The following is a 25,237-nucleotide window of genomic DNA, read 5'->3' as shown; positions in this document are numbered from 1 at the left end:
AGATATTGCTCGACATAATGCAAGAATACGAAGATGATCAGATGATGCTTTCTGCGAGATGAAATAAATTTTACTATATCATAGGGATGTATTGAAATGATTTGGTGGTTTTATTCGAAATTTAGTATTGTTTTGTTCAACTGAACTCTCGCTGTTCTGTATTTGCCTTTTACAACGTGATATGAGTGTATTTCCATTATAAATATTATAACTTTTCTCCAAATGTGGCTTCAATGCTACGACGACCCGTCACAGTCGGTAACTGTTGCCCTTCAACAGTTGCTGGAGTATTGATCTCGACCGCCACCTTCACTTCCATTCGTTCGCCTTCTTTTCGTGTATCCTGCGGTGAATCCTGCGGTGTATCCTTGCTCAAGAACCGGAACAGCTGCCCTACTTCTCGTTCCAAGACAGAACTTAAACTATGCCTATGTCTTGATTTACTGCGAGCAACTTTCCGTTTAGCTTCATCTTCCGACATCAGCTGTCCATCCAGGAAGACGATCGTCGAATGCCGTCGATCGGGTCCATTGTACAGTTCCTGCATCGTGTGCGAACTTACCTCCGATAAACATTCGGAGAGACTGTGACGGTGCAATGAAGACCCTTCGCTACCACCTTCCATCGGTGCATCGTTGTCGTTGAGCTCCGAATCATGGTGAGGATCTTCTGCCGTTAGTCTGATTCGACGAACATTTGCTGAACCATTATTGCTCACAGGGAGGGATCTCTCGGTACCATTTACACCGGTTCGTTTTCGTAATGAGTTTTCATTAGCGGATGAACGAGAGGATGCAGGAATAGAGGACGTACCGCTTTCGTTGGCGGCTGCAGCAATTTCCGCTGCAGCCGCCTTCAAACGCTCGGCCCTTTCCTTCAGCACCTCACGACACTTGTTGGTACATCCGCCGACCCATTCGGAGATGAGCACCCCTAGCGCCACAACGTATCCAAATAGCATCAACAGAAACATTCCCTCAGTGTCGGCAAGTGTAAGGCCACGCTCAGACGGAGCTGTAGTTCTTAAAACATCACCGACAGACGCTTCTCTATAGTGCCCATCTTTCGTTTTGACCGTTTCCCATGTTACGTCTTTGTCGAGTTTGCTGATGAGACCGGCTGCTTGCATGTAAAGGATCGCATTGTTTATAGGATTACGATGTACAGATTTGGGTGGGAACACCATCGACACACCGTACAGGGCAAAGCACTCGCGGCTTACGTGTAGACCGTACCGTTTGTTATGAAATCTGGAGATGAACGTAAGTGGCGTTGAGTAAGTAAAACGACTGTAAATGTATGAATGCCTTTTACTTACTGGTGTGATAGGTTTGATTGAATCAAGAACTCTAGTTCGTTTTTTGACCCAATAAAGGCATACGAAATAAGGAATGCTTCGGTGACATTCTTGATGCCCTCGTCGACGCTGCTTACAAATCGTAGATCTTTCAGCAACTTGTTCGTCTGCTTGTGGCTTGAGTTAAGGAACCAACGCTCCCAACCACCACGATCAAGTGTACCGACACGATAGAAACCTCGGCTTAACTGATCGACACCATCGACACGTTCGGGCTCGACCGGAAGTGTGATGAATGCAATGATCGATCCAGTATAGCAAGCGGTAATAATGATCGTAAACACCCAATAGATTCCTGAGGAAAAATCAATCGAAAAGGTTTGCAAGTAAACGAGCGTATTCGATCACATCGCAGTAGGTTACCAAATATTTACCAATCAGCATACGAGTCGATGTCTTTTTCGTATTGCTCCACGAGTTCTCTCCCTGAAAAGTGAGACTGTTAGTGAACGTACCGAACACGTACCAAAACATGTTCTCGATTTCACTCCAGTTACCGAGCAGATGGCGTAGGGTCATTTTGTCGGAAAAAGCGAGTGGAAAAATGGCTAACAGATAAATGAGGATCACCGCCACCCATACTGGCCACTGAAAAGGTCCTAGGATGGCACGATATCTGAAACAAGAGCCGGTGGATTATAGTTCTCTATTTCGGCGAATGTTGCACTCGATTTACCTTGGCAGGGCACTGGACATCAGTGTTAAAAAGGCTGCACAGTCAGTTGAGTGTGATACCGACATCTCAGTGGCAAGATTACGTTCGATGGTCACGTATATACCGGCCAGGCCAAGATCAGCCTGTTGACGCTGTATCTCATCCACAACTGCATCACCCGGACTATTAAATGGAGAGATCAATAATTCGATTTCTTCTCATTAAATTAGCGATGGCCCTTCTCACCCCATCTCCAGCTTGGACGGCTCAACAATGTCGTAGGTAAAGTTAAGATATTGGGCCAAAACACGCATCAACCGAATTTCGAGCCCTTCCCACCGTATATTCACATTGCCCACACCATCAGTGGATAGGCGTTTGATCATGAACGGTGGCTGATGAGCGGCCATCACCGTGAACCTGTGTCCGGAGAAACCTTTCCGCAACTTCTTCGGAAACAGATTGACATTGTTGCGTGAGAACTTGTTCCCAATCCAGGAGGTAAGCACCTGTGGTCTATTCGCACCCAACCCGTCGATGTACAGCTCGTGCGTGTACAGTACGTACGGTTGTTCGTTGTTGATGCGTTTATCCACCGAGTACGATTCGCCAATTACGAGCAAATTAATGATATCGCGGGATTGCTTCGCTGCCAGAAACTCTTGCAGCTTCCACTGGCTCGAACGGGGTATCAACACGACGTAGCTGGTCAACTGCGGGCCAATCACCTTACGCGTCATCATAACATCCGACAGGAAGATGATGTAGCTACGACACTGAGGACCGAACGGTTCCAAAATTCCTGGATTGTCTAGCGTGTAGTTTGGACCGATACGCCCCGTAATGTAAGTTGTGGGAAACTCGCTAAACAGTGCCTCGAGAATATAGTTTTCCGTAGTGGCTACGTACGTGTCGTACAGTACGATCGGTATGCAGCTGTAGAGATACTTCAGGATTATCTTGTTGAGAAGCGTAACCAGTGAAAGGGTTTGGCGGTTGTCCATGATAACGTGTGCAAAATTACGCTCCCAAATTTGTTCCCGTGTTTTTGGATGTCCGTAGAACGTGGGGTCTACGCGACGCCGTTTGCGAGTGCCTGTGGGCCAGTCGGGCTCTTCGAAACAATCGCCCCACGTACATGTGGCCGATTTATTTTCTACCTCCACCGGTACGTCGTACGCACCGGTGTAGTAGGCTTCACTGGCAAGCTCATAGTATGCGTTCAAGGATTCTCGACCCTTGTAGTTGATAAGCTGCTCGTTGAAACATTCGGGATGGCGCAAAGAAGTTATGACACTCGCACTAACAGTAAAACACCACAGATTAATCAGTACTGGTAGCACCGGTAGGAACATTTTAGCGAGCCTGCTGCCACACTAGAGGCAGAGCTGGAACAACTAAAACGTGTCCACAGCTGGAACGGTTAGTTTTATACCGGTGGGGTATAGGTGAGTGATTGTGTTTTGATATTTATGAAATGTACTGACCCTTTGACCGTAACCTTTCGATCAAATCAGGAAAAGAAAATTAGAAACTGGTTAAAGGGTCGTTAAAGTTCATGGACAACATGGGAGGGTCAGTACATCGAAATAGATTTTGCCGTTGCAGCGGAAAAGATTTGGTTTTACGATAGTATTTTTTGTATAGCTGCTAGGATTATTATTTGAAGGAATATTCAAAAATCCGGTAGAACCTACCTTTGTACCCGCAAACTCCGGGGTGCCCGCAAACTCCGAGATGCGATGCATGCAAACTCCGAAATCCGAAAAACTAAAACCTTTTTATTCCGTTGACAGCCTGTTCGTATTGCTTATAACTTAAGATAGAAATGTTCAATATTCTCCTTGATTACAATACATTTCCTTGGCCGTATTTTACGAAATGGCCGTACATTATTTCCCGTTTCCCTAGTCAGCTCATTGATAGATAATACCTCAGAAATTTGGTCCTCCTCTAGCCTTGGAGTTACAGCAATGGTGGAGCGTATTCAGAGGACTTCCACTCGCTATGTCATGCGCAATGTACTTGGCACTTCAGGCTCAGGGGTGCCGTCGTATCCTGTACGCTGTCACTTGCTGGGTCTGAAGCCCTTGGAATCTTGCCGAACACATGCTCAAGCATACCGTATTGCCTCCCTTCTCCTTAATGCCATTGATGCTCCTTCCTCACTATTATCCATTAATCTATATGTATCCACGCACCGTGTCCGTCCTCGTCCTCTCCTTGCGATTGAATCAAGGATATCTTCTGTTTGTGTGAATTGTTGGTTTAATTCTTTTGCCAATCTGTTTGACTTCACCATTCCATTCCATTCCACCAATTCCATATCTTTCTTCCGTGCTCGTCTTTGTACGTTCTCTCTTTCTAGTTTCTTTCTCTGACCCATTCCCTAGATCGAATTTTAAAAATTTGTGATTTGTTCTTATCATGGTATAATCCAGAGTTTTTCGAATTTGTATCATTACAAAGTTATAATTAACGTAAAACAAATCATAAAACTTGTTGCGATAGAGTAGCGTAGTTAGCGATAGATTAGTTCTTTTATAGACTACAATAAAGTTATCATAAACCCGTCATTCTCACGTTGATGCTCCTTTCCTTTTTTCTCGATATCTCTTCCCTTTCCTTCTCGTCACTTGCTTGAGAGATCTTCACCTCCACACATTCCTAATGGAATGACGCGTTGCCACCAGAATGGTCCTTTTATGAACAGAATTTAACAACTCTCAGAATCTAATTGGGTATTATGCTCTAATATCACTTTTCTTATCCCGCTACCGTGCTTCCTCGTCCTGATATTTTCTTGAATGCTAATTTTGAAATAAATTGTTAAGCATTCCGAGCTTGTAAATAGATAATTAAGAAATTAATAAACAAGTAAATAAATAAAGACGCAGACAACCTGCAAAATAATGTATCAACTGCTTTAATTTTCCCATTTTTTATTTGCATAACAAGCGAAAAAAATTCTGCCTTCTTGCACTGTTGAAAGATACAAAGTCTTTGCTTTCTCTATCAGATTTTGTTGCAGATTTTTCAGTTCATGTTGGGTGTTAATCATCTGTTACTGTAATGATAAAAAGAATTCACAGTGCCATGTAAAGTGGGGCGCATCGTGATATTTACCACACTCTCTTTCTCATGACAGGATAAGATGGATGGACAGGGCGACAGGATGGACTGTGCTAACTTCTGGGCCATCACAGTTCTGAATTCCACAGTCCTCTTTAGCAGACTTGAGCCCCTTGCTACCGATTTCGTCGGAAGCTAACAAACTGAATTTGTTGGAGGCAACCGACCAACTCTTTACTCTACGGCAGAAATGCCGGGAGCACCAGATCTCTCTCTTATTTGCAATGCTTGTGGGATCTGAATTTGCTTGGTTGAATGTCCTTCTCATGCTTCTATGGCACATTGCTGAAATTTGGTGCTCGTGAGAGCGACATATGTTCAGTTCGGTTTTGTTTTGTGCTTAGCTCAGATTCACCTTAATCATGTTCTAATTGACCTGTTTTTGTAATATACATGCTATCATTCAATGTTCTAATAAGTTGTATGCAGCTCTTATGCAGTTTGCTTGTGCAATTAAATCGGTTTGCAAGATGGTATATGCTGGGATATGCTACATTACCTTTAATACGATGTTATATTTACTCAGAAGTAAATATGTTTTTATTAGTTTAACGTTTTTCCTGCAGATTGCAAATTAAGAATACATGAATGTCAGTAAGCATTACATTTTCCTCTCAAATATGAGGAATATGACGAAAACAGAAAAATTTGTGATACCAGCACATCAGACATAAATTTCAATAATTATTTTAAAAAATCAATTCGTCAACGGACTGCTTTAAGCCTCTCGATAGCGAACCAAACATACAAACAGCATACATCTAAGTACATATTCCGCGTGGTCACAACATAACTCAAACGGTTGGAATTCGACGCACGTTGGACATTGGCACGATTGATGAATTTAGTTGAAGACATACCAGAGTCGATGGCGTCACAAACAGCGTTGAATTTTTCCAAAGGATGTTCGATGGGTCGATGATTGCCAGCATTGTTCGGTTCCAAAGGATCGTCATAGGCACGTACAAATTGAGCAAAGATAGCAGTGTGAGCATGAAGCTCACATGTCTTCTTTACGAATAGCCTCAGCAGCCGCCCACATCTAGATACGACCTGGGCTACTTATGTATTGTAGGTGAACATTGCAACATAAAAACAGCTCGTTTTTTATGTTGATTAAAATTTTTATTTTACTTTATTTCATTTTTCATGTACTCCAATACACACTTACTACAAAACTTGCTCCTCTGTTGCCCTATTCATCTCGTGTCTCGTTCGTCATTGAATTCCTAACAGCTAACAGTAACACAAACGGACAAAGTAGACGAAAAAAAAAATACATTTTCGGTAAAGACCTAGTGAGGACGCAACCCACGCACGGTGGACGGTTTTTCAATAACGTACGGAAAAGACAGTTGACGTGGTATAGCTAGCGAAAGGAAGATATAAGCGCGCGTGCGCACATTCGTGTTCCGATGCACTGTTTATCGTATTTCATCGGGTGTTTTTGCAGTGCACGACGCAAAGGCAAGCAAACCGTCTTTATACTACACTATAAGAATGCATCTACAACCTAGAAGTTTTGCGACGAAGAAATAGAGAATGCTTTCAAACATTGTCGAATGATGAAAGAGAAAAGAAGCTTGAAGTTCTTATTTCGATTTCTCTTTCGATGTCTTCCTGTCCCTTCCTTACAGCATACAGAGAGCACACTTTTATAACGCTTGAATCTGTCCTGTCCTTCCAGACAGTTTTGCAGACGCTTGCCGCGTTGGGTTTACAAAAGGAGCAATAGATGATCTATTTACAGAAAATAAGCTTTTCATTCTTGTTTTACTACTACTATCTGTATTGTTTGCTTTTGTGCCGTTTTTTTTTTCTCCGGTCCACATAATTTACTGCCTATAAATCTATAAATATTGTCTCTTCACGTATGCGCAGTCGGAACGCGCTTACCAGCACAATACTGTCCCTAATTGTCAATGGAAAGGCAAGCTGCTGTTTTGTTTGAAGATTCCGGTTGGTTGGATTAATTGCTTTGTTAATTGAAATAAAACGTACGCTTCGCCCATGGTCCGCCAGAAGGCAAACTTGTCCGTTAGAAAGGTATGCGTTCCATCGTCATGATTTTTTGTGCTAATTTTGCATTTTACGTGTATACGATTTGTATACCATTTCCATTACAAGACAAAGCAAACATAATAATTAAACCTTTTACCGAAAGTATACCGTCACCGGAAGAAAGGAAAATCTACAGATCGGTAAATCAAAATTACTGTGAAAACAAACGATGGAACTGGACACCAGTGTAACAGCAGGCGATAGACGATACTTATCGGGTGATTTACTTGTTTGTTTCATTTTGTATTACAACATTTTCAGCAGCTGTTTAGATTTGTGTTTTAATTTGTGTCGTTGTTCCATATCTTCTTGTGGTATAATTTACAAGGAACTTTTAGTTCCCATTTTTTTTGTGTTTCTGTTGTTATTTCCAGATTTCCTTCTTTGTGTGCAAGTTTCACAATTTGTTGTGGACCTGTTATCTCTTCTTACTATCATTTCTTTTTTACCTCGCTATCTCTCTCGCTTTTTCAGAAAGGTGCCTTTGAATTGTTTTTTTTTTTAATAATTTTCCTCTAATTATGGCAGTGCACTTATCCAGTTCACTTTAAAGTGTTTTCCTTCCATCCTACATGTGTACATATCATCACTTTAAGCTGTGCAACTCTTTTGGGATCGAAAATAAACAAAAAAAAGAAGCCCTTAATAATGGACGCAGGTGCAATAAGTGTAGAAGAAGAACAAAACATTTAAGTACAGTAATGAAAAAAGTAAAAAATAAATGAATAGCTTTAAAAAATAAAATATTGCTTGAGTATTGCTCGTGTATTGCTGCGAGAGAAAAAGAAGTGGCGAAGAATGAAAGTTAGTTTGGAATTTAGGTGATAAATTTCTGTCCCTTCAGTAGGGTTTCCCGTCTAACAACGTTTGTAAGTGGCCAAAATTATTTACAATCAAAAGTCGTGCCAAAAAGAAGTTTTCAGTTAAGCTTTCGATACCCCTTGCCACTTGTCTTTCCTGTGTCGCACGTGAACGATCGTCCGTAGTTCTAATAATTTATAGCAGAATAAAATAGTATTATACACTAGCAGTAGTATCTAAGCCGGTAGGCATTTTGCCACACGTTTGCCTGTCGATAGGTCGTACCTAAACCTAAAACTCGCGGCGTGCAGTAATAGAGTGATGAATGTTCAGAAAGGGGAACAAATACAAAGCGTCCCATCCGGAGCGTATTGCAGCCGACTTCTGCTTCAGAAGGGAGCGATTGTAGGTTTTGCATGTCGACGATAATGGCGATTGTTTGCGTTTAGTTTGGGGAAGCACACAGCCGCAAATCCTTATCAGTTGGTTCAGGGAACTTTCGGTGCCTTTTTTTGCGGGATGGTTTTGCGGTACTGCTGTCCGGCCACAGGTTCAGTGCTTTCGGTTTCGGCCCGGGTTTGCGGTTCGAATTAGTTTTCTTTTAACTGACAGAACTTAAAGTTGGTTGCAAAAGAAAAAAATCCTTCCATCAAAAATCGGTCACTGCCTGTTGGCAGCGTACGGCCAAACCGAATTGCACTGTCACTGCGACAGCATTAACAGCAGCGACCCATCACGCGTATGACTTAGTTGGTGTCGGCCACCTCGATGTCGTTGTCGATGCGAGACGAACGGATGCCAGTCTTGCCGGTCCATGGGTAGATGTCCGGGCAGGGCTGGCAGGTACGCATGTACCGGACGCCCGATTTGTGCCACAGGTTGCATACCTTCGGGTTGTTACAACGCTTGGGACGATCCTGTTTTGGAGGGTGGGGGTTGGAAATGTTAATATCGCACAAAAGACCGACACGATCATTAAAGGCTTACTCCATAGTTGCACTGGAAGGGCGTGAAGGAGTTGATGCGCGAGAGCGGTGTCGGATCGCGTACCCACTGCAGCGCTTGCCAGTTGGTGATGATGAACACGTCCTTCATCGAGTTGATCGCGTCCAGGAATTGTATGAATCCTTCCTTGTGGTGCGGCTGCGTGAACCAGGCGGCATGGTAGTACAGCCCGAACGGTGCCCGGTTGGTCGTGTAGTGACGTTCGAAGTTCTTCATGATCATCTTGTAGACACCTTCGGCCTCCGGCGGATTCGAGCAGGCGTCACCCATCGAGCAGCGGCCACCGTTCAGATCCTGCCACATCACCATAGGAACCTCCCAAACACCTGCAAATCGTGATCCGTGATAAGTTTACCATTGTGCCCTTAACAATGAGAGTAGTTCGCTCCCCTTACCTGGATAGCTCTTGGTTGGACAGGGTGGAATCATACAATCGTGGAAGATCTTGTAGTCGAGCGTGTACGGCCAGCTCGGCGGACGGTTCTCGTACACCGGCATCGACGAATCGTAGGTGAAGTTGAAGTCGTGCAGCATCTTGAACATCTTGTTGCCACCGATCGACAGGAACGGTGCACGCATACCGCGCACATCTTCCAGCTTCACGCCACCGTACGCGGAGAGGATCTCACGCTGGCCGGCAACTTCCCGGGCCCACTTTTTCGGGGAGAATGATTCGCCGAAGCTATGACTGTTTGGGAATGGAAAGAGCGGCACCATAAGTACTGGTGAGAATGTTTTCTATAATGGCATTCACTTACGAAACTGTGTGCGATGCCATCTCGTGCCCGTCGGAGTACAGGTTCTGCACCTGGCTATAGTCGGTCCACTCGTGCGATACATAGAACGTGGCCGTAATAGGGCAACCGTTCGGGTTAACACGTCCACGCTCGAAAAGATCCTGGTAGAGCTGTTTGTTCAAATCGTTTACGGAATCGTCGAACGTGAGCAGCACGATCTGGGGCACCTGTTCGACCGGAAGCTCACCAGGCACATCCTTTCCACCGCAGTAGCAGTCGGGCAGTAGGCACACATCCTTACGGCACTTGGCAGCGGTCTTGTCGGGTGTTGGTTGAGGGTATAGAGGTTCGGGACGAGTCGGCGGATGACGGTAGATGTCTACAAATTCTTGTGCCTTCGAGACGATGTTCTGAGACGGCTTCAGTGTTGGTCGTGCACGTCTGCGAGAGATATGATAAATGATATTGGTGGACAAACGTCGATCGTTGTTAGTGCAGCTTTACTTACGGTGGGTGCGTTCCTCGGTTGGCTGAAATGGTCGATTGTCCATCGGTCGCATAATGCGAACTGCCACGGTTGCGGTTATTGTTGTTACTGTTACTGTTGCTAACTCTGCGCGAGTCGTTGCATACATTGAGTTGCGATCGGGTACGTTGGGTGAAATGACACAAGAAAAAAGAGCAAATAAGTGCATTGGATCGAAAGTACCAAAGCGCAGGATACGACTGTGGCTTATAGCATTATGGCGCCGGAAATCAGCTGCTAATGGACGCTCTGTTAGAACAGCCTGTTAGGAAAGCTCATGTCGCATGATGAGATTAGTTTTAAAAGTTTACGAATCCCGGCAACCTGGCTAGTAGTGCAATGATGAGGAGAGTGTCGAAACGACTATCTTCCACAGACACCGAAAAACACAGAAACTATAGACGACGGTTAGGAGAGATGCACGATCCAAGCTACATTGATCAGTTAGGCGTAGCGAATGATGCGAAACCAGCAGACGAAGAACTTGATTTATGAGGATGACTTAAACCATGCCAACAAATGATGACAAGTTAATTTACTAATTGACTTGTCATATTAGCTGGCAAAGTTGTCAGTGATCCTCATGCAATCCTACAAGACAGATAAACGATCACTAAAGGTAAGTACATTAGATATAAAACTACGCAATTCTACGGTGCAAGGAACAAGGGGCGCAAAGATGAAGGTTTGAGATAAAGGGACAGGATAGAAGGGTCGTTGAAGCTACGACCAAAGGGTGATCACACACGATTACCCGTCCTCTTGGGCAATATGAAACAACAAGTACTAGAAAGAGGATACAAAGATGATTGGGAAAGACTGATCATTGTATGTGAGTCATGTGATCATGTGCCGTAAGGTGTCCATGCGCATTGTCACAGAGACGAGGGGGACAGAAGGAAGTGGTATAGTAAAGGAGCGAGGTAAGGTGATAACGTGAGCGTGTTGATGTGAAATGTTTAAAAGATCATGTTGATCTCCGTTTATGTTGTTGTTGAACGGGCAACATAGTTGGTAGAGTTTGAAGTAAGGGAAGTTTTCTGGTCGTTCCGGTGGTCCACTTCCGTACGTTTCGGTACGATAAGAATCGCACTTTGGCCTAAGTTTTATCGCTTAACTACCGGTGAAGGTACTAGGGGAGAGTTTTTTATTTTATACTGTGGTACTGGGGTAGTAGATACTTCGTATCGATTTGTTGCGTTTGGCGGTGCAATTCAAATAGCTACTCCTAGTTTGGTTAACGTCCAACAATGTGAGGGAAAGCCCATCAACAACCCCTGGCCTCTATGCAGATGTCATACGAGACTCCAGATGCTTTGTCCTTTTTAATACTGATTCGATGAAGCTTAAGAGCAGTTTTTGACGATGCATATCCTTAGACGTGCCTGCAAGATCGTCGCGTACACGGCGTTGTGCATCTGTATCGCCAGCTTGGGCTATGGATGTTTTTTTTCTGGAAGATGCTAACTTTTCGTTGGCGTTTCGTGTTGGTGTACGTAATGGTGTTAGTGAGCATACTTTTTCCGTTGACATACGATGTGCCATGGATGTTCTTTCGATATTGAACCGACATGAGGGTCACTCTCACGCAATAAGCATCCTAAAGCCCTGAAGCAATTGTCCCTGACAAATCCCGAGCGTTTAGTTCACGTGTGGTATGAAGCACTTAGGCACAGTATGATAGTATAACTAGGCTAGCTTTTTTTCCCTGATGAAATAATGATGGATTCATTTGTCTCTCTTGTGCACAAAACTTAATGTCTTACGATGAAATAATTTCAGCAAACAAAATTGAAGGAAACTGAGAAACGGTTAGGAAGAAACGTATGAAAACTCAATATAATTTAAGGTGTTTTAATGGTTTAAAAGACAACAAAATTCAACAAAGTTCAAGCAAACTAGCTACCAATATTCAATTTCAGTAAGATAACCTTAATTTTTGTACACACATTATCCATCATCAGACATTTTCTACAAATATACTGACTACGCTAATAATACCACTGCATATAAAGATGAGTAACCAACTACTAATGGCCTATCACTAAACCCTGTTATACCAGTGTGGCATGTCTAAAAGTTGTCAACAAACGTCAAATCACATCGAACCAAACCACTACACAACATCTACGTCCTAAGTTGTCCTACTATGCAGAGTGTCCTTTCCTTTGACCACTTAGCACGTTGCCCATCGCACTGTGGAAGTACGGCGAAGCATTCGGAACCATCGTTCGAAGATCTTAGTGCGAGAGAGGCGTACGCTTAGCGATCAGGGTGTGTTTTTGCCGTAGAAAGTTGAAGTATGCCTTGCGTGTAGTGGAGTACCAATGGAAGAGTGGGCCAATGTGTAGTTGTTAAAAGATACTGAAGTGTTTTTTGAAAGTGTAAAGATCGTTCGAGAAAGAGAAAACGATAAACAGCAGAAAAATTGGAAGCTATTTTTGAGCAATTTGCAATAGGAAAAGATGCGAAAATACTTTACAAGAAACAAACAATCTGTTTGTGTCAGAATTGGAAAAATCATATCTAATGTGCATTAAAATGAATAATAATAGTATTTTCTATAAGCATTAAATATTTAAAAATACAAGAGGATGATCGTTTCTCTCTCGCTCTCTATCTCTTTTGATCGTTTGTTGGCAGGTGTAAGGCAAACAGCAGACTACTGTAGAAAGTGTATATAAACTTAGTGATATACCAGGATTAACAGACAAATGTAATAGCAAACTACAACTGCTAGCTAGGAGTGAGTAGAGCGCGTTGATACTGTCCGAGCCATAGATGGTTCTAGTATGATGTTTGGCAGGCTGTTGGTGTACATCGCCATATGGTTTTTTTTTTTTGCTTTAAGATCAGTCAACGCATGATAGGTAATTGCAGGTGGTATTAACTAGGTGGCTGCAGTGAGCGGTGAAGTATAACCAAATTGGTATTGTTTCGAGTTTTTGGCGTGATAGAGTTCTTGCATAATCAAGAGTTGGGTTTGGTTTGTTTTGTAGTTTTTGTAGGGGTAGAAGTTTGCTGGGCAGCAATAATAGTACCTCGAGGGAATCTCGTTGCATTTGGCGGACAGTGAGTTTTCTGTACATTGTATACTTTTTCCCGCTGCGGATGGTTTGCTATATCGGCGTGGCAGTTGTGCGGCTGCGATCGTGGTCTTTATGGCATTATTGACCCTGGAAGCGCGCGGTGGGAGCTTATTTACGGAGTACGTCGTTGGCGGGCGGATTGTGGTGGTGGTGATGGTTGTGGTTGTATTGGTGGTGGTGGGAATGGAGGGAGTTGAGGTGGAAGACGGGGATAACAAATTGGAGCTACTGCTCGAAACATTGCTCTTGCTAAGACCATCACTGATTCGAAGACTTACGGCATCAGTGGACGGGGCGGATGAGGGGAAAGAGGAGGTGGACGAGAGGGAAAGAGGCGCAGAGGTACTACGTGCACTGTGATACGGGTGTTCCGAAATGGGTTCCGGATGCGCAGCACCAGCGGTAAGGTTCAATCCTTGCGTTGTACTAGGGTAGAAGCGCGATGGCACAGCCGAATAGAAACTACGCTCGGTAGTGACCGCTACGATGGCGGCATAATGTGGCGTCGTGTATCGTTTGGAAGCCCGTGCCATCGGCTTGAAGGTGCTCCGTAGGGTCGTTGTACTAGTGGTCGGGGGCGGTGCCGACGTTGTGGTCGTTGTTGTCGTTGAAGTCGTCGTAGTCGTGGTCGTAGTTGTCGGTGGGGTCGTACTAGTTGTTGTCGTCGTTGTAGACGGAACGCTGGATGTTTCTAGATACGAATAGTCGGCCAAATCTTCGTCCACCGTCTCAACATCGTCATCTTCAACGTCGTCCTCGTCTTCCTCGTCGTCACGATCCTCATCTTCCGATGTGTTCCCACTATCCTGATGGTAGGAAAGTAGCTCCTTCTCGGTCGGAATGTTCATTTCTGGCATTTCGACCGTGGCACGGAACTTTTTCGTCGTCGACTCCGGCTGTCGACTGCTGTTGGCGACAGCAAAAGAACTCTCTTCAGTAGATGTCGAATGAAAACGGGTATAGTATACTGGTTTGTCCGTGATTTGTACAACACGATTCGACTGCCCAGTAGTTGACAATGGTTGGCGTGGTCGATCTTCCTTTTCGGTACGATTGAAATCGAACTGTTCGTAGCGACTCTTTACATGAGCTGTTTTAGAGATCTCACGATCAGTTGATTGATACTTCGTACGATCAGTTGTCGGAATACGATTTAGATAGGCAGAGGATGCGGAGCTTGAACTAACCACACGATCGTCATACTCGCTAGCTATCGATAGTACTGTGCTATCGGCCGTTCTACTATATTCTCCTGTCGGCACCGAGGTGCTGCTAGGAGAAGAGACTTTCTGAACACTAACCGTGTCATTTACTGTGCTCGATGCTAACGTATAACTTTGAGCCGTTGGACGTAATCTAGTGTAGGAGCGTCTAGGCGATCCTCGTCCACGGTTACGAAGATAGCGGTACCGTGGAGTGGTTGCTTCGTCGTACGATTCCGAAGAACGTACAAAACTGAACACGGGACGATATCGACCACGATATACCTCGGTCGATTTGGGCAACGTGCTGCTGGTGGTGATCACTTCTTCCGAGCTACTACCGAAGGTAGTAGTTGGGACTGTCGTGGGCGTAGGTGCATTGGTACTATGGCTAGTAGTAGTGGTAGTAGAAGTCATAGTAACCGACTCTTCGCTCGTGCTTGTCACAGTTGTACTAGGCGGAGCAACAGTCGTCGTAGTGGTAGTTGTTGTTAAACTTGTCGTAGTCGTACTAGGTGTGGTTGTTTCCCGCAAAATAGCAGCCAGCTTTGGTACAGCTGTCAGCTGGAAGTAGCTCTTCACCGTAGGACCACCGAGAGCCGGAACCTCGGGTGTGGTTGTACGGTAAAGGTTCGAGATGACTCTCGAAGTAGATGCAAAGGGTTTATCAGATGACGTCGTTTGACGTTGCACTTCTAAACTTTTGTACGGTGAAACTACTAACCGTGTTGGTGAATTGGTAACCGGGTCTAGAGCTTTGCTAGGCGCTTCCTTCGCGGCAGGACTACGCGGTGGAAGAGTTTGTACTTTTTCAATGGATTTTCTACCCTCCAGCGTGCCAAATGGGGCAAGAGTAGTTCTCGGTGGGAACCGAGTCGGAGGTGTCGAAGCGGTAGTAACCGCAACGAAAGCATCCTCCGTATTTACTTGCACTCGCGTTTGAAGCAACGGATCGTCCGTATCACGGTCACGATCTTCTTGTTCGTGCAGTGTGTTGGTCTTGGGACTGGACAGGATCTTTTCTTCTATTAAAGGGACCCAATCGCTTGCAGCGGTCGGTACGATGCTAGGCCGAGCTGCAAGTCGATTTATCGCAGTGCTCGTTGTTGTCGTCTGTACATCACGGCTCTTATAAAGAGCAACATTCTCATCCTGGACCTTCGAATAACGAGGGCGGCCAGTGGTGGGTAAACTAGAACTTACAACAAATCGTACATTACTAAGACCACTATCAGCGACCAATGAAGTAGGGCTTACTGTAGTGGTGGGTGTAGTAGTAGTAGTAGGAGTAGTAGTAGTGGGCATCGTAATTGTAGTGTATGGAGTAGTTGTTTCAGACAACGCTTCCAAAATGGTAGTGGACGCGCCTCGTGAACTACTAGTAACAGCATCCGAAAGCGTAAAAGTTGTATAGCTTGGCAAAGGTTCTTGATTCCTTGGAAGCTCAATACGTCCACGATTGCCAGTGCTTGAAGCAGCTCCCGGCAAACCAACAAATCCGGAACTAAGCGTTAGATTGTAAAATCTATTACTGCTAAACGTTTGCTCCGAACGCGCGTCAGTCGTCGGTACGCCGGTGCCAAAACTAAACGTCGATAGGGGACGACGTACCTCCCAATCCTGGGAAGTATGTGTCAATCGAATCGATTTGTCAGGCCCAAAGTGTTCCGGTCGACTTGCAGCTCCAGGAGATGGTCTAGCCGCGTATGATCGTATGATAGGCACTTCCGGTGTGGTCGTAGCGATCGTGGAGGATTGTGTCGCAGAAAGCGTAGTCGCAATGGCTTTCAGGAACGTGTGCTGATTGCGCGATCGTACACTACTTGGGATAGCTTCATGATACAGATAACTGTCGTAATCGGGCAGAGGCTGAGCTTTGGCCGTGGTACTGAAAGGGGTCCGGAAGCTGGCCGGTTGTACATCAGAGATGATAAACTTTTGTAACTTTTGGCGCTGTGACTCTTGAGTGTTAGGGGGCAAGCGTGTGGTTGTGGTCGTAGTAGTGGTGGTAGGGGTTGTTGTAGGCTTCTTAGTGGTTGTTGTGGTAGTGGTTGTAGTTGTAGGCCTTCTAGTGGTAGTTGTGGTAGTGGTTGTCGTTGGCTTCCTAGTGGTGGTTGTGGTAGAGGTTGTAGTTGTTGTTGGCTTTCTAGTGGTAGTTGTGGTAGTAGTTGTTGGTGGTGGCAAAGTGCTTGTCAATGGGACAAACTGTTCAGCGACACCGGAAGGCGAAAACTCCGGCCGAGTATCGTACGAAAAGGGAGTCTCATCGTAAGAATCGGACGCCATCGCATGTGCGTTGGCTGATGACGCGGAACGAGGATCGGACTGTGAGTACGTATGGGAAAACACCGGTAGAAGCTTTTGTGTAATAAACTGCTTCTTGGAGTGATCGTTCGTCGAATCGGCGGCGACACGAGATGGCGTACGATAATCGTACCTAGTTTTGGACAGTGTCGAGTACTCGTCGTCCACCTGGTCGGCACTATCCTCGTGAGCGTCACTATCGTCATCATAGTAGTGATCTTCCGGAATCGGATGGAAGTTAATTCCGGAAGGTACCTGCTGATCGTACTGAGTGGACGGACGGAACCGTGGGTATTGGTCAACTGTAGAAGTAGTGGTCGTGCGAGGTAGTGTGGTGGTTGTAGTGGGTATGGCAGTGGTGGTGGTGGTTGTGGTAGTTGATGATGGTTTAATGTATCGTGGAACCGAGCTAGTGCTACTGCGGTACCGTGGCTCATAGGGAGATTGTGGGGTCGGCGCAAAGGACACAAGGAAGGGAGAGGGGGGCTCTGGGGTCGATGAGGAACCCGCGCGTGCTGCGAGTGTTAATATGATTGATTTGGGTGTTGTTTTATTACTTTGATCGTCCAATTGTGATGATCTGTTGGGATAAATAGCATCGTAGATTGACATTTTAGAAACGAGATTTCAGAGAGAGAACAAAGAGAATCGTAATGTAAACGTTCGAAAACGGGCACAGCACAAAAAAAATTGAGTTTGGGTTAAAAGGCACTTTTCTGACTCTCAACTTAAGGGTTATGTTATAAAAAGCGTTCAATAAATTTATATACATTTTTTGTAAATAGTTTGTTAGTTTTTCAACATCGTAATCCGAATGGAAAATCATTCAGATAAAGAAAAATACGATAACACCTGTCAATCAGTGCAGTAGTTATCGTATAGAATTTAGTGATTGTTAATAACAGATGAGTTAACTAGTTTTGTTCGGTTAACTAGAAATTGATTAAAATGAAAAGATAAATAAGGCAAGTTTCGGTATAATGATTATTAGTCAAAGCTTTCCAGCCATAGAACAGGTTTAACTTGCCAAATTGGAGGAGATTATAAGTAAAATGAAATGATTTTCTTCAATAGGAAGAAGCAACAAACAAAAAAAGTTTACAATTTACAACGTTAACAACACAGGTATTCATTGGTATTCATTTGTACAAACATCAAATATCATGCTGAGGGCCAAATATCATGTTGGGAATTCTGACTATTCATGGACATGTACATGGGCATATAAAATATGTGTGTACCGGTTGGGGTTGGGGTTGGAAACAAAGAGAATGCAGTTTATTACTTTGTAAATGATGATCATGAATGACACATGCAAAAGAAATGAAAAAAGCTTAAGCATTTGGTGTAAAATATGATATCGGAAAACATAAATATATTCGCATAGAAGAAAAAGCAAAAAGATCACTTTAAGAGTAGATTTATAAGAGATTCAATGGAGTACATGAGTGAAGGAGATTGTAAAGTAAATAGAACAAGGGAGAAAAAAAAGACTCAATTCTCTTAGCTACGAAGTAATATTGATCTTAACTCTTCGCTAAGGAAGATAAACGATGCTACCGATCCCGCTACACTACTACGAAGAGGTGATATCCTGTTGAAGTAGATTCTATCGTGTGTATATTGTGTCGTTATATGTAGTGTAATGTGTGTAACCGGTGTGAATTGATGTAATCGAACTGTCGAACAAATGCTATACTAAAATGATCCCGAAAGCGATGCTAACAAATTGACAGTGAAGATGGGCGCAAAGTTTTGCGCAGCATGTGTGCTCTTATTGAGATGATTAAATTTTTTTTTGTTTCGTTGCTTCAGGTTTGTTGGGTGATGATTTTTTGCCCCTCCTCTTGTCAAAACCCAAACGATTATGAAATGCTGCAAAGGGCTCCACTATCCGAACGTTAAGTTTTGTTTAAACTCAAATCCTCTAATGATGTGTCTAATTAGAATAGTTGAAAGCAGTAAAAGGGGATGCGGCCCTTTGAAGAAGGCTGCTTTTCTTTCTCGCTCTACCTTGTAGTATAGTACTGTATTGGAGCAGGTGTGGTGGTGGTGGTGGTGGTAGTGGTGGTGGTTGTAGTGGTTCTGGCTGTGGTTGACGACGGCAGTGAGAAGGGCTCGGGCGTCGTAACGAAGGCCGTCTGATACTTGGGGCTGTTATAGGCACGGATCGTGGAAGACACCAGTATCGGACGGTCCGAGATAGAGTTCAACTCATTTCTATCGGTACATGCAGGAATGAGAGTATCCAATCACGCACACGCAAATTGGTGATGGATATGAATAGTGTTATCAGATAGATCCAGGCGTAGAAATAGAGAAAGAGAAAGATTGGTTTTTTTTAAGATAACAGGGAAGTTAGAGGTAACGGGATTTCTAATCAGTTGCCAAAAAGGTGGATAGCTCCTTGCGGATGCTTTTGGTGCAAATCCTCATGAAGGATTTGTAGGAATTGATCTATATTCGATTGAGCTAATAACCTAATTGCTTGATCTTTTCTTTCTAAAAGCGGTCTAATTAATGTAGATTAAAAAAAAAAACAATCGAATGCTAGTACCGATGCGGCACTGGATCCGTAAAAAAATACCTTATCTGTGTATTGGTTTGCTTCTGATTGTAACGATCTTCTTCAAGCTGGAAATAAAAAGAGCGTTAGAAAGGATATCTCCGGGAGCGGTGAGAACTAAACTAAGAACCGTTGAAATACCTGAGCCACTAGAGCATCGTCATAGTCTGCCTGGTAGGAAGGTCTCTGGTAGGTAGTTCGTGGAGAAGTGACGTACGGATCTCGCTGAGAAGTTGGAGCCACGGTTGTGACCACTGTCGGACGGTACGTAGACGAAACGACAGGTTTCTGGGGTTGTGGTTGATATTCTAAGACGATAAGAAACGTAAACCTCAGTACGAGTTTTCCCATCAGGATACCAGTTGGGGACCGTTTACTTACCAACATCTCGATACAGTTCAACATCTTCGTCGTAAACGGCATAGTAAGAATCGTACGCAGATGGTTCATAGTTGCTCGTGTTGTAGTAGTTTCTGTTGCTCTGCGTGAGCTGTGTCTTCTGTTGTTGTTCTGGCACGTATCGGCTCGGTGGTGCTGGTGATGATGTTTCAACTCTGCAGGGTACGACCGGAATTAGTATGCAGTTTGTAAATATGCTTCGGATGGATTAAGCAAGCTGTTCAACCATGATATAGTATGGTTTAAAACGTCAAACGTAAACAACCTGGTTGGTCAATGGAACACCCACTCAGGGCAAATGGAAGCGGTCTTTAAATCGTTCGGTCATGTCAGGTTGAGAAGCTCATGTAAATTGTATTCTCTCGATTGAAGGTTGGGTAACAGTGGATGATGCATTTTTTTTTTAATTCAAATGTATCTTCTCATGTGTCATACATTTTTTTTTGAGCAATGAGAGAGTAGGCAGCACGAAGAAATGGTTCTCAAGGGTAGAAGTAAAATGTGGATAACAATAATGGTAGCATTTCAATTCAAATTAAGGAATCTGTCTGAACCACGCGATATCTGAATGATGAAAAGTGATTTTACTGGAGCCACAGAGCATCATTTCATCCGATTACGGCTTTAAATAATTAAACTGCCCATCATATTAACTATTCATTGCAAACCTTGTAATTCAGCCATGTCACATTGCTATCGTAAAGTAACAAATATTGTAAAAAACAATTATGAAATCAAACAAACTCACACAAAAATATAATAATAAAATAACTTACTGTAAAGCATATTCTATATACAACATAATTATATTCAAAGCTCGTGACTGTACAAGAATATACAATTTGGGTGCATTCTGCAGATAGGTCCCACCACACACACACACACATCACACATTCACACGTAACCAACACAGCAAGCTGTTGGTGTCCTCTGCCCAGCTATAAAAGGACAGAAAACAGAAGAGAACTGTACCTGTTCGGTAGGCGTTCGTCGAGCTCCAGCTGTGGTCGAATTTTGGTCGGTCTAGTCGGACTGGCATGTCGCCCGTTGGTCGTAGTTGGTTCCGGTGTCTCGGTTGTGCGCCAGCGCTGCTGGCCACGATTCGGTCGGATCGTGTACCGTTTGCGCGACGTCGTCTGTGTTGTCTGAGGTGGTTCGGGGGTGGTGGTAGTGGTAATGACCGCCGGTGTCGTAGTAGTCACCGGTCGACGTGTTGGGGTCTTGGTCGTGATGCGCGTACGCACCGTGGTAGGATAGTAGCGGGTTGTGGTCGTCGTCGCTGGTGGTCTGGTGGTAGTGGTCGTGGTCGTACTACGTCCTCGCTCGCTAGGGACACTCTCCTCAAGATGATTGTGCTGGACAACCGTTGGACGAAGACGTTGTCGTATCGTGTACGGTCGCAGGGTGGATTTGTTCAGATACCGAGGCACGTCACCCAACGGTTTAATGCCCTGGAAGACATCTTCGGGGAATTTGATAATCGGTGGAATGTCTGAGGTTGAGCTTGGGGAATATGTTGTCACGGTTGGTGGGCGCCAAGTGGTCGTTTCATAATTGTAGTAAAGATTGCCCGATACCAAGCTTGGCGGTTTGGGCGTGGTCATATTTTGCATTGGCCGCGGAGCCATCGTTTCCGTCATGGGGGTGTACTTGGACTTGTTCACGGGATACCGATACTGGAACTCATCATCATCGTCTTCATCATCTTCGTAGTACTCATCTTCATCCTCTTCTTCATCGCCATAAGGCCGTTTGCCATACACAGGCCGCCGGTTTGAGTCCAACGTGTTCTTTACATACTTTTGTCCTCGCTGGTCAATATCGTCATCTTCCTCGTAGTAAAATTCTCCCGACTCTTGCGGTTTTGGTACGGGACTTTGCGGAGCCGATACCACAGGATTGTAGAAAATCTGCTGAGGACTGTATCCTTGGGAGACAGGTTGAAGCTTGGTGTTGTTGGTATCTGGCCGGTAAACTACTTGACCGGATCCGATACGGATGGGCGTTGGTTCGGCATTTGGTTTGACCTGAGCGATGTGCGAGTTTTTGATGGATTCGTAGAACTTGCTGTACTCGCTCGGGCTCACCGTTTTGGAAACTTGAGGTTGATAGTACTTCGGTGTGGTCGATACGGCAATTGGTTGGAAGCCATTGGTCGATTTGGTTACAAATTGAGCCGAACTTGGCTTTGGGGTTGACGCCTCGTAAACAGCTCCGGAAGGTTTACCACCATATCCACTGTAAACCTGCGGTCGGGGAGCATTAAGATAGACGTTTGGCTGGTACAGCTCGAGTCCCGTTCCCGGCACAATCTTTGGTGTGGTGACGGAGTATCTTAGTCCGTTCGATTGAATTGAATTTGAAATACCCTCATACACCGGGGCCGGTGTACTAGGACCTTGAGAACCAGTATGAACCGGCTTTGGCTTTGAATGGTTCGGTTTAAGAACGAAGCTTTCCTTCAACGGATTGGCCGTTGGTTGATTGTTGAAGAATCCACCGACGGAGCTGAAGGCGATGTAAGGCGTCTTTTGCGTCGGCTGTGCTACGTTCGAGATCTGCACGTTGGAGGGTTTCGGTTGCTTTGGCGACTTCGCATGATTGTTGACGGAAATCGGCGTAGAGGAGTAGGTATTGCCGAAATGGAAGAACGCAAAATTGTCCGGGATTGTTTCCTCGTCACCGTCGTGTGGTGAGGCCGGTGTGGTGTACTTTTTGTTATTGTGACTGTTAACAAATGCGGCCGCAGTGAATTGTGTTTGGCCGTAGTTTGATTGGTGTGGTCGTTGCTGTTGCTGATTAGCTAGTAGCAATGGAATGATCGTGTCCTGAGGTGTGATCTTCGCGATTGTCTTGTAGTTCTGCAGGCCGGATGTTTTGTGCGGCTGTAACTCTACCGGGCGCACGTTATAAGTAGGCTGTTTGCTCTTACTGTAAGCTTCCAGATAATCGTTATAGGTCTGGGTCAGTTCCTTCTTGCTGTAAGTTTGCGGTTGAAAGTATCGTGCGCCAGGTTTAAAGTACGTCGAAGCCGTAGGCAGCACCGTGTATCCGAAAGGGTCAAAGCTGCTCGGCGAGTAACCGTTTTGACGCGAAAGCGATGTGTCCAGTGAGCGATACTGCCAGTTACCCAACTGACGGAGTTGACGAGCCGTTCGCTGACTTTCTCCACCACTAGACGGTGCTAAACTGTCGGGGGAGTTTTCCGGTGCAAGATTGTCTTGTGCCGAAGCTTCTGAGTCAGAGTTGGAGCGTTTGGCAGGTTTTTTGGTCAATTCGTCATCAGTTCCGGCCACTGCTGTCGGATCTATTTGCGTCACCAGTGAGGTTTGGGCAGTGTCCGCTGTTTCGGTCTTAGCTTGACCGGCAGTATCTCGCTTCTTGCGATCGTGGGCCTTGCTGTCAGTGGAAAATGTGTCGTCTAGCGTTTGCAGTGACTCGTCATCGTGTTTGTCAATTCTTTAGCGTAAAGTTTGTGTGCGTGAGTGAATGAGTGCAGTTGCACAAAACAGTGTATGCGTATGTAGATTGTGCGTATGAACGAATAATTTATGTGTTTCAGGAGGAAAGAGAAAATTTAGTTTAAAGTATTTGGTCGAATTCGGTGTCGAAAAGAGAGGCTTAGGAATTGGGAACGTTGATGCAAAATAGGAACACACTTACCTGAACGGTTGAGGTTGAGCACTGTACGCAAAGGAACCTACTTTAGCCTGGGTCGGAATAGCATTGACACTCTGCTGCTGCAGGATGCCGTCACGATCGCGCTGCACTTGTGACACCGTGCTTGGCTGTCCGCGATAGACACGCTGCTGACGATCGGATTCCTCTTCCTCTACCGGTGGAAGTGTTTCATGCGCTTCGGCGTAGAGCTGTAAAAGATAAAATGTTACTTTATGGTAAACTCGATCTATTTACCAGCTCCATTGCATCACATACCTTTGCTATGTCCTCCTGCGGGGAGTTTTTCGGCTGTCCTCGTGTAGTAATCACAGGGTTCGGGTTGGCTGGTGGTGGTGGTGGAGGTGGCAGATTGTGAATCTGTTGAATGCGTGCCGGTACCGACTGTTCGGCCGGTCCAGAAGGTCCCGAAGGTCCAGACGGTCCCGATGGTCCCGATGGTCCCGACGGTCCGGATGGGGCCGACGGAGCGGATGACGAGAAGCGTACCCTGCTAAGCACCTGTGGAACGCGTGGCGTAACCGTGCGGCTAGCCGGTGCGGATGGTGAGCTGAGCGCAGGCAGATCACATCCAACGTTGCGCGGCCAATCGCAGGTCTGCAGCTCGTGGCTGTACATCAAACCACCGGTACAGCTTTCCAGCAGAGCGCCACCGAACACGCACACATAGTACTGTGAGCAGTCGTTCGGATGTGGATAATAACCGAACTCTTCCGGACACTCGAAATCAACGTGGGACGAGGTCGATTGGCGGGGGTTCGAGCCAAGTGCCCGTCCCTGGGCAGCACTCGTACGGAACGAGCGTTTTGTCTGTGCGAAAACAATATCTGCGAACGAGATAGAAGGGAGATGGGTAAGTATCGGTGGGTGTTGTATAAGAAGGCAGTGGCTGTCACTGTCAGGGTGAGAAGGTCACCATGGTTGGTTTTACAAGCGAGGAACAAGTGCGACAAGTATCCAGTAACAGCTGATCAGATCCTCGTGTTCTCCCTAGTCATGCGTGAATGGCAAACTGTTCGTATGGAACACCTTCCAAACGCCGGTTTATGCCACCAATGCAGCATGATCATCTGTCAGATCGTACATTGATCGTATCTTGCAACAGATTCCTTCCACACACGGGAACTATGAATCGATCCGATCGAATATCGTACAGCTACAAGGTTCCCAAGTGGCTACGATGCTTTACACATCCACTACACCACAGGGTGCAACTATGAATGGCCAGTGGTGTCCCCGTTCACCACTTCCCTACTACCCGAAGCTGCCCATTAAACACCGACAGCCGTACGAGGCGTTGGTGGAATTTATTGCCAAATTTATGGCGGGTGGTTCGACCGGAGGCATCACCTCGATCGCGTTGCACTGACAGATCGCAACGGTGCGAAGATTTGTACGAAGCGATAAAATGCTTATAAGCGGCGAATGATCATTATCGATGTGTGTGAGAGTGTTTCTTGGTCGACAGTGTTTTATAGACACGGGTCGGGACATTCTAGGCGTAGGTTCCGCAGCCGTAGAAAAACAGAAATAAAATCGATTTTATTGCCATTTTTATGGTCTATTCATACCGCGAAAATGAGTCGAGTTTGAAACATTAGAACGAAGGTTGTTGTGTTTGTAAAAGGAACGGGCTGGTCTATAATGGCGATTTTATTGCAATCTACGTAGGGGGAGAAGAAACTTGCTTTAAATAAAGTTTCATTTCTTTGGAGAAGTTATTTG

The 25,237-nt window shown here is 45.1% G+C and overlaps 4 protein-coding genes across 4 annotated transcripts in view; 2 read left to right on the top strand and 2 right to left on the bottom strand.

The window, feature by feature from the left end:
• Nucleotides 1-25,237, top strand: part of LOC126564894 (immunoglobulin-binding protein 1) — a 526,173-nt gene that overhangs the window by 111,557 nt on the left and 389,379 nt on the right. The window lies entirely within an intron of this gene.
• Nucleotides 1-25,237, top strand: part of LOC126564281 (actin-binding protein WASF2) — a 501,777-nt gene that overhangs the window by 262,389 nt on the left and 214,151 nt on the right. The window lies entirely within an intron of this gene.
• On the bottom strand, nucleotides 206-3,760 carry LOC126565939 (ionotropic receptor 21a). Its single transcript, XM_050223138.1, has 6 exons — nucleotides 3,710-3,760; nucleotides 2,277-3,265; nucleotides 2,034-2,195; nucleotides 1,732-1,973; nucleotides 1,319-1,652; nucleotides 206-1,250 (listed from the first exon to the last, which is right to left on the bottom strand). The coding sequence occupies exons 1-6, from the start codon at nucleotides 3,758-3,760 to the stop codon at nucleotides 206-208; spliced, it is 2,823 nt and encodes a 940-aa protein (XP_050079095.1).
• Nucleotides 8,749-25,237, bottom strand: part of LOC126565762 (mucin-5AC) — a 128,138-nt gene continuing 111,649 nt past the window's right edge. The window contains exons 2-14 of the mRNA XM_050222969.1: nucleotides 23,771-24,339; nucleotides 23,498-23,703; nucleotides 20,807-23,293; nucleotides 19,817-19,989; nucleotides 19,577-19,743; nucleotides 19,457-19,503; nucleotides 18,883-19,089; nucleotides 13,316-17,449; nucleotides 10,257-10,361; nucleotides 9,770-10,189; nucleotides 9,407-9,699; nucleotides 8,994-9,337; nucleotides 8,749-8,923 (exon numbers count right to left, since the gene is read on the bottom strand). Coding sequence (XP_050078926.1) covers nucleotides 8,753-8,923; nucleotides 8,994-9,337; nucleotides 9,407-9,699; nucleotides 9,770-10,189; nucleotides 10,257-10,361; nucleotides 13,316-17,449; nucleotides 18,883-19,089; nucleotides 19,457-19,503; nucleotides 19,577-19,743; nucleotides 19,817-19,989; nucleotides 20,807-23,293; nucleotides 23,498-23,703; nucleotides 23,771-24,339 — 9,323 coding nt within the window. The 3' untranslated portion in view covers nucleotides 8,749-8,752. The remainder of the gene's footprint in view (nucleotides 8,924-8,993; nucleotides 9,338-9,406; nucleotides 9,700-9,769; nucleotides 10,190-10,256; nucleotides 10,362-13,315; nucleotides 17,450-18,882; nucleotides 19,090-19,456; nucleotides 19,504-19,576; nucleotides 19,744-19,816; nucleotides 19,990-20,806; nucleotides 23,294-23,497; nucleotides 23,704-23,770; nucleotides 24,340-25,237) is intronic.

Source organism: Anopheles maculipalpis, chromosome 3RL, assembly GCF_943734695.1.
Source record: "Anopheles maculipalpis chromosome 3RL, idAnoMacuDA_375_x, whole genome shotgun sequence".
In the NCBI taxonomy this organism is placed as follows: domain Eukaryota; kingdom Metazoa; phylum Arthropoda; class Insecta; order Diptera; family Culicidae; genus Anopheles; species Anopheles maculipalpis.
The sequence above is the reverse complement of the archived record's forward strand: the minus strand, read 5'-3'. Positions and strand labels throughout refer to the sequence as shown.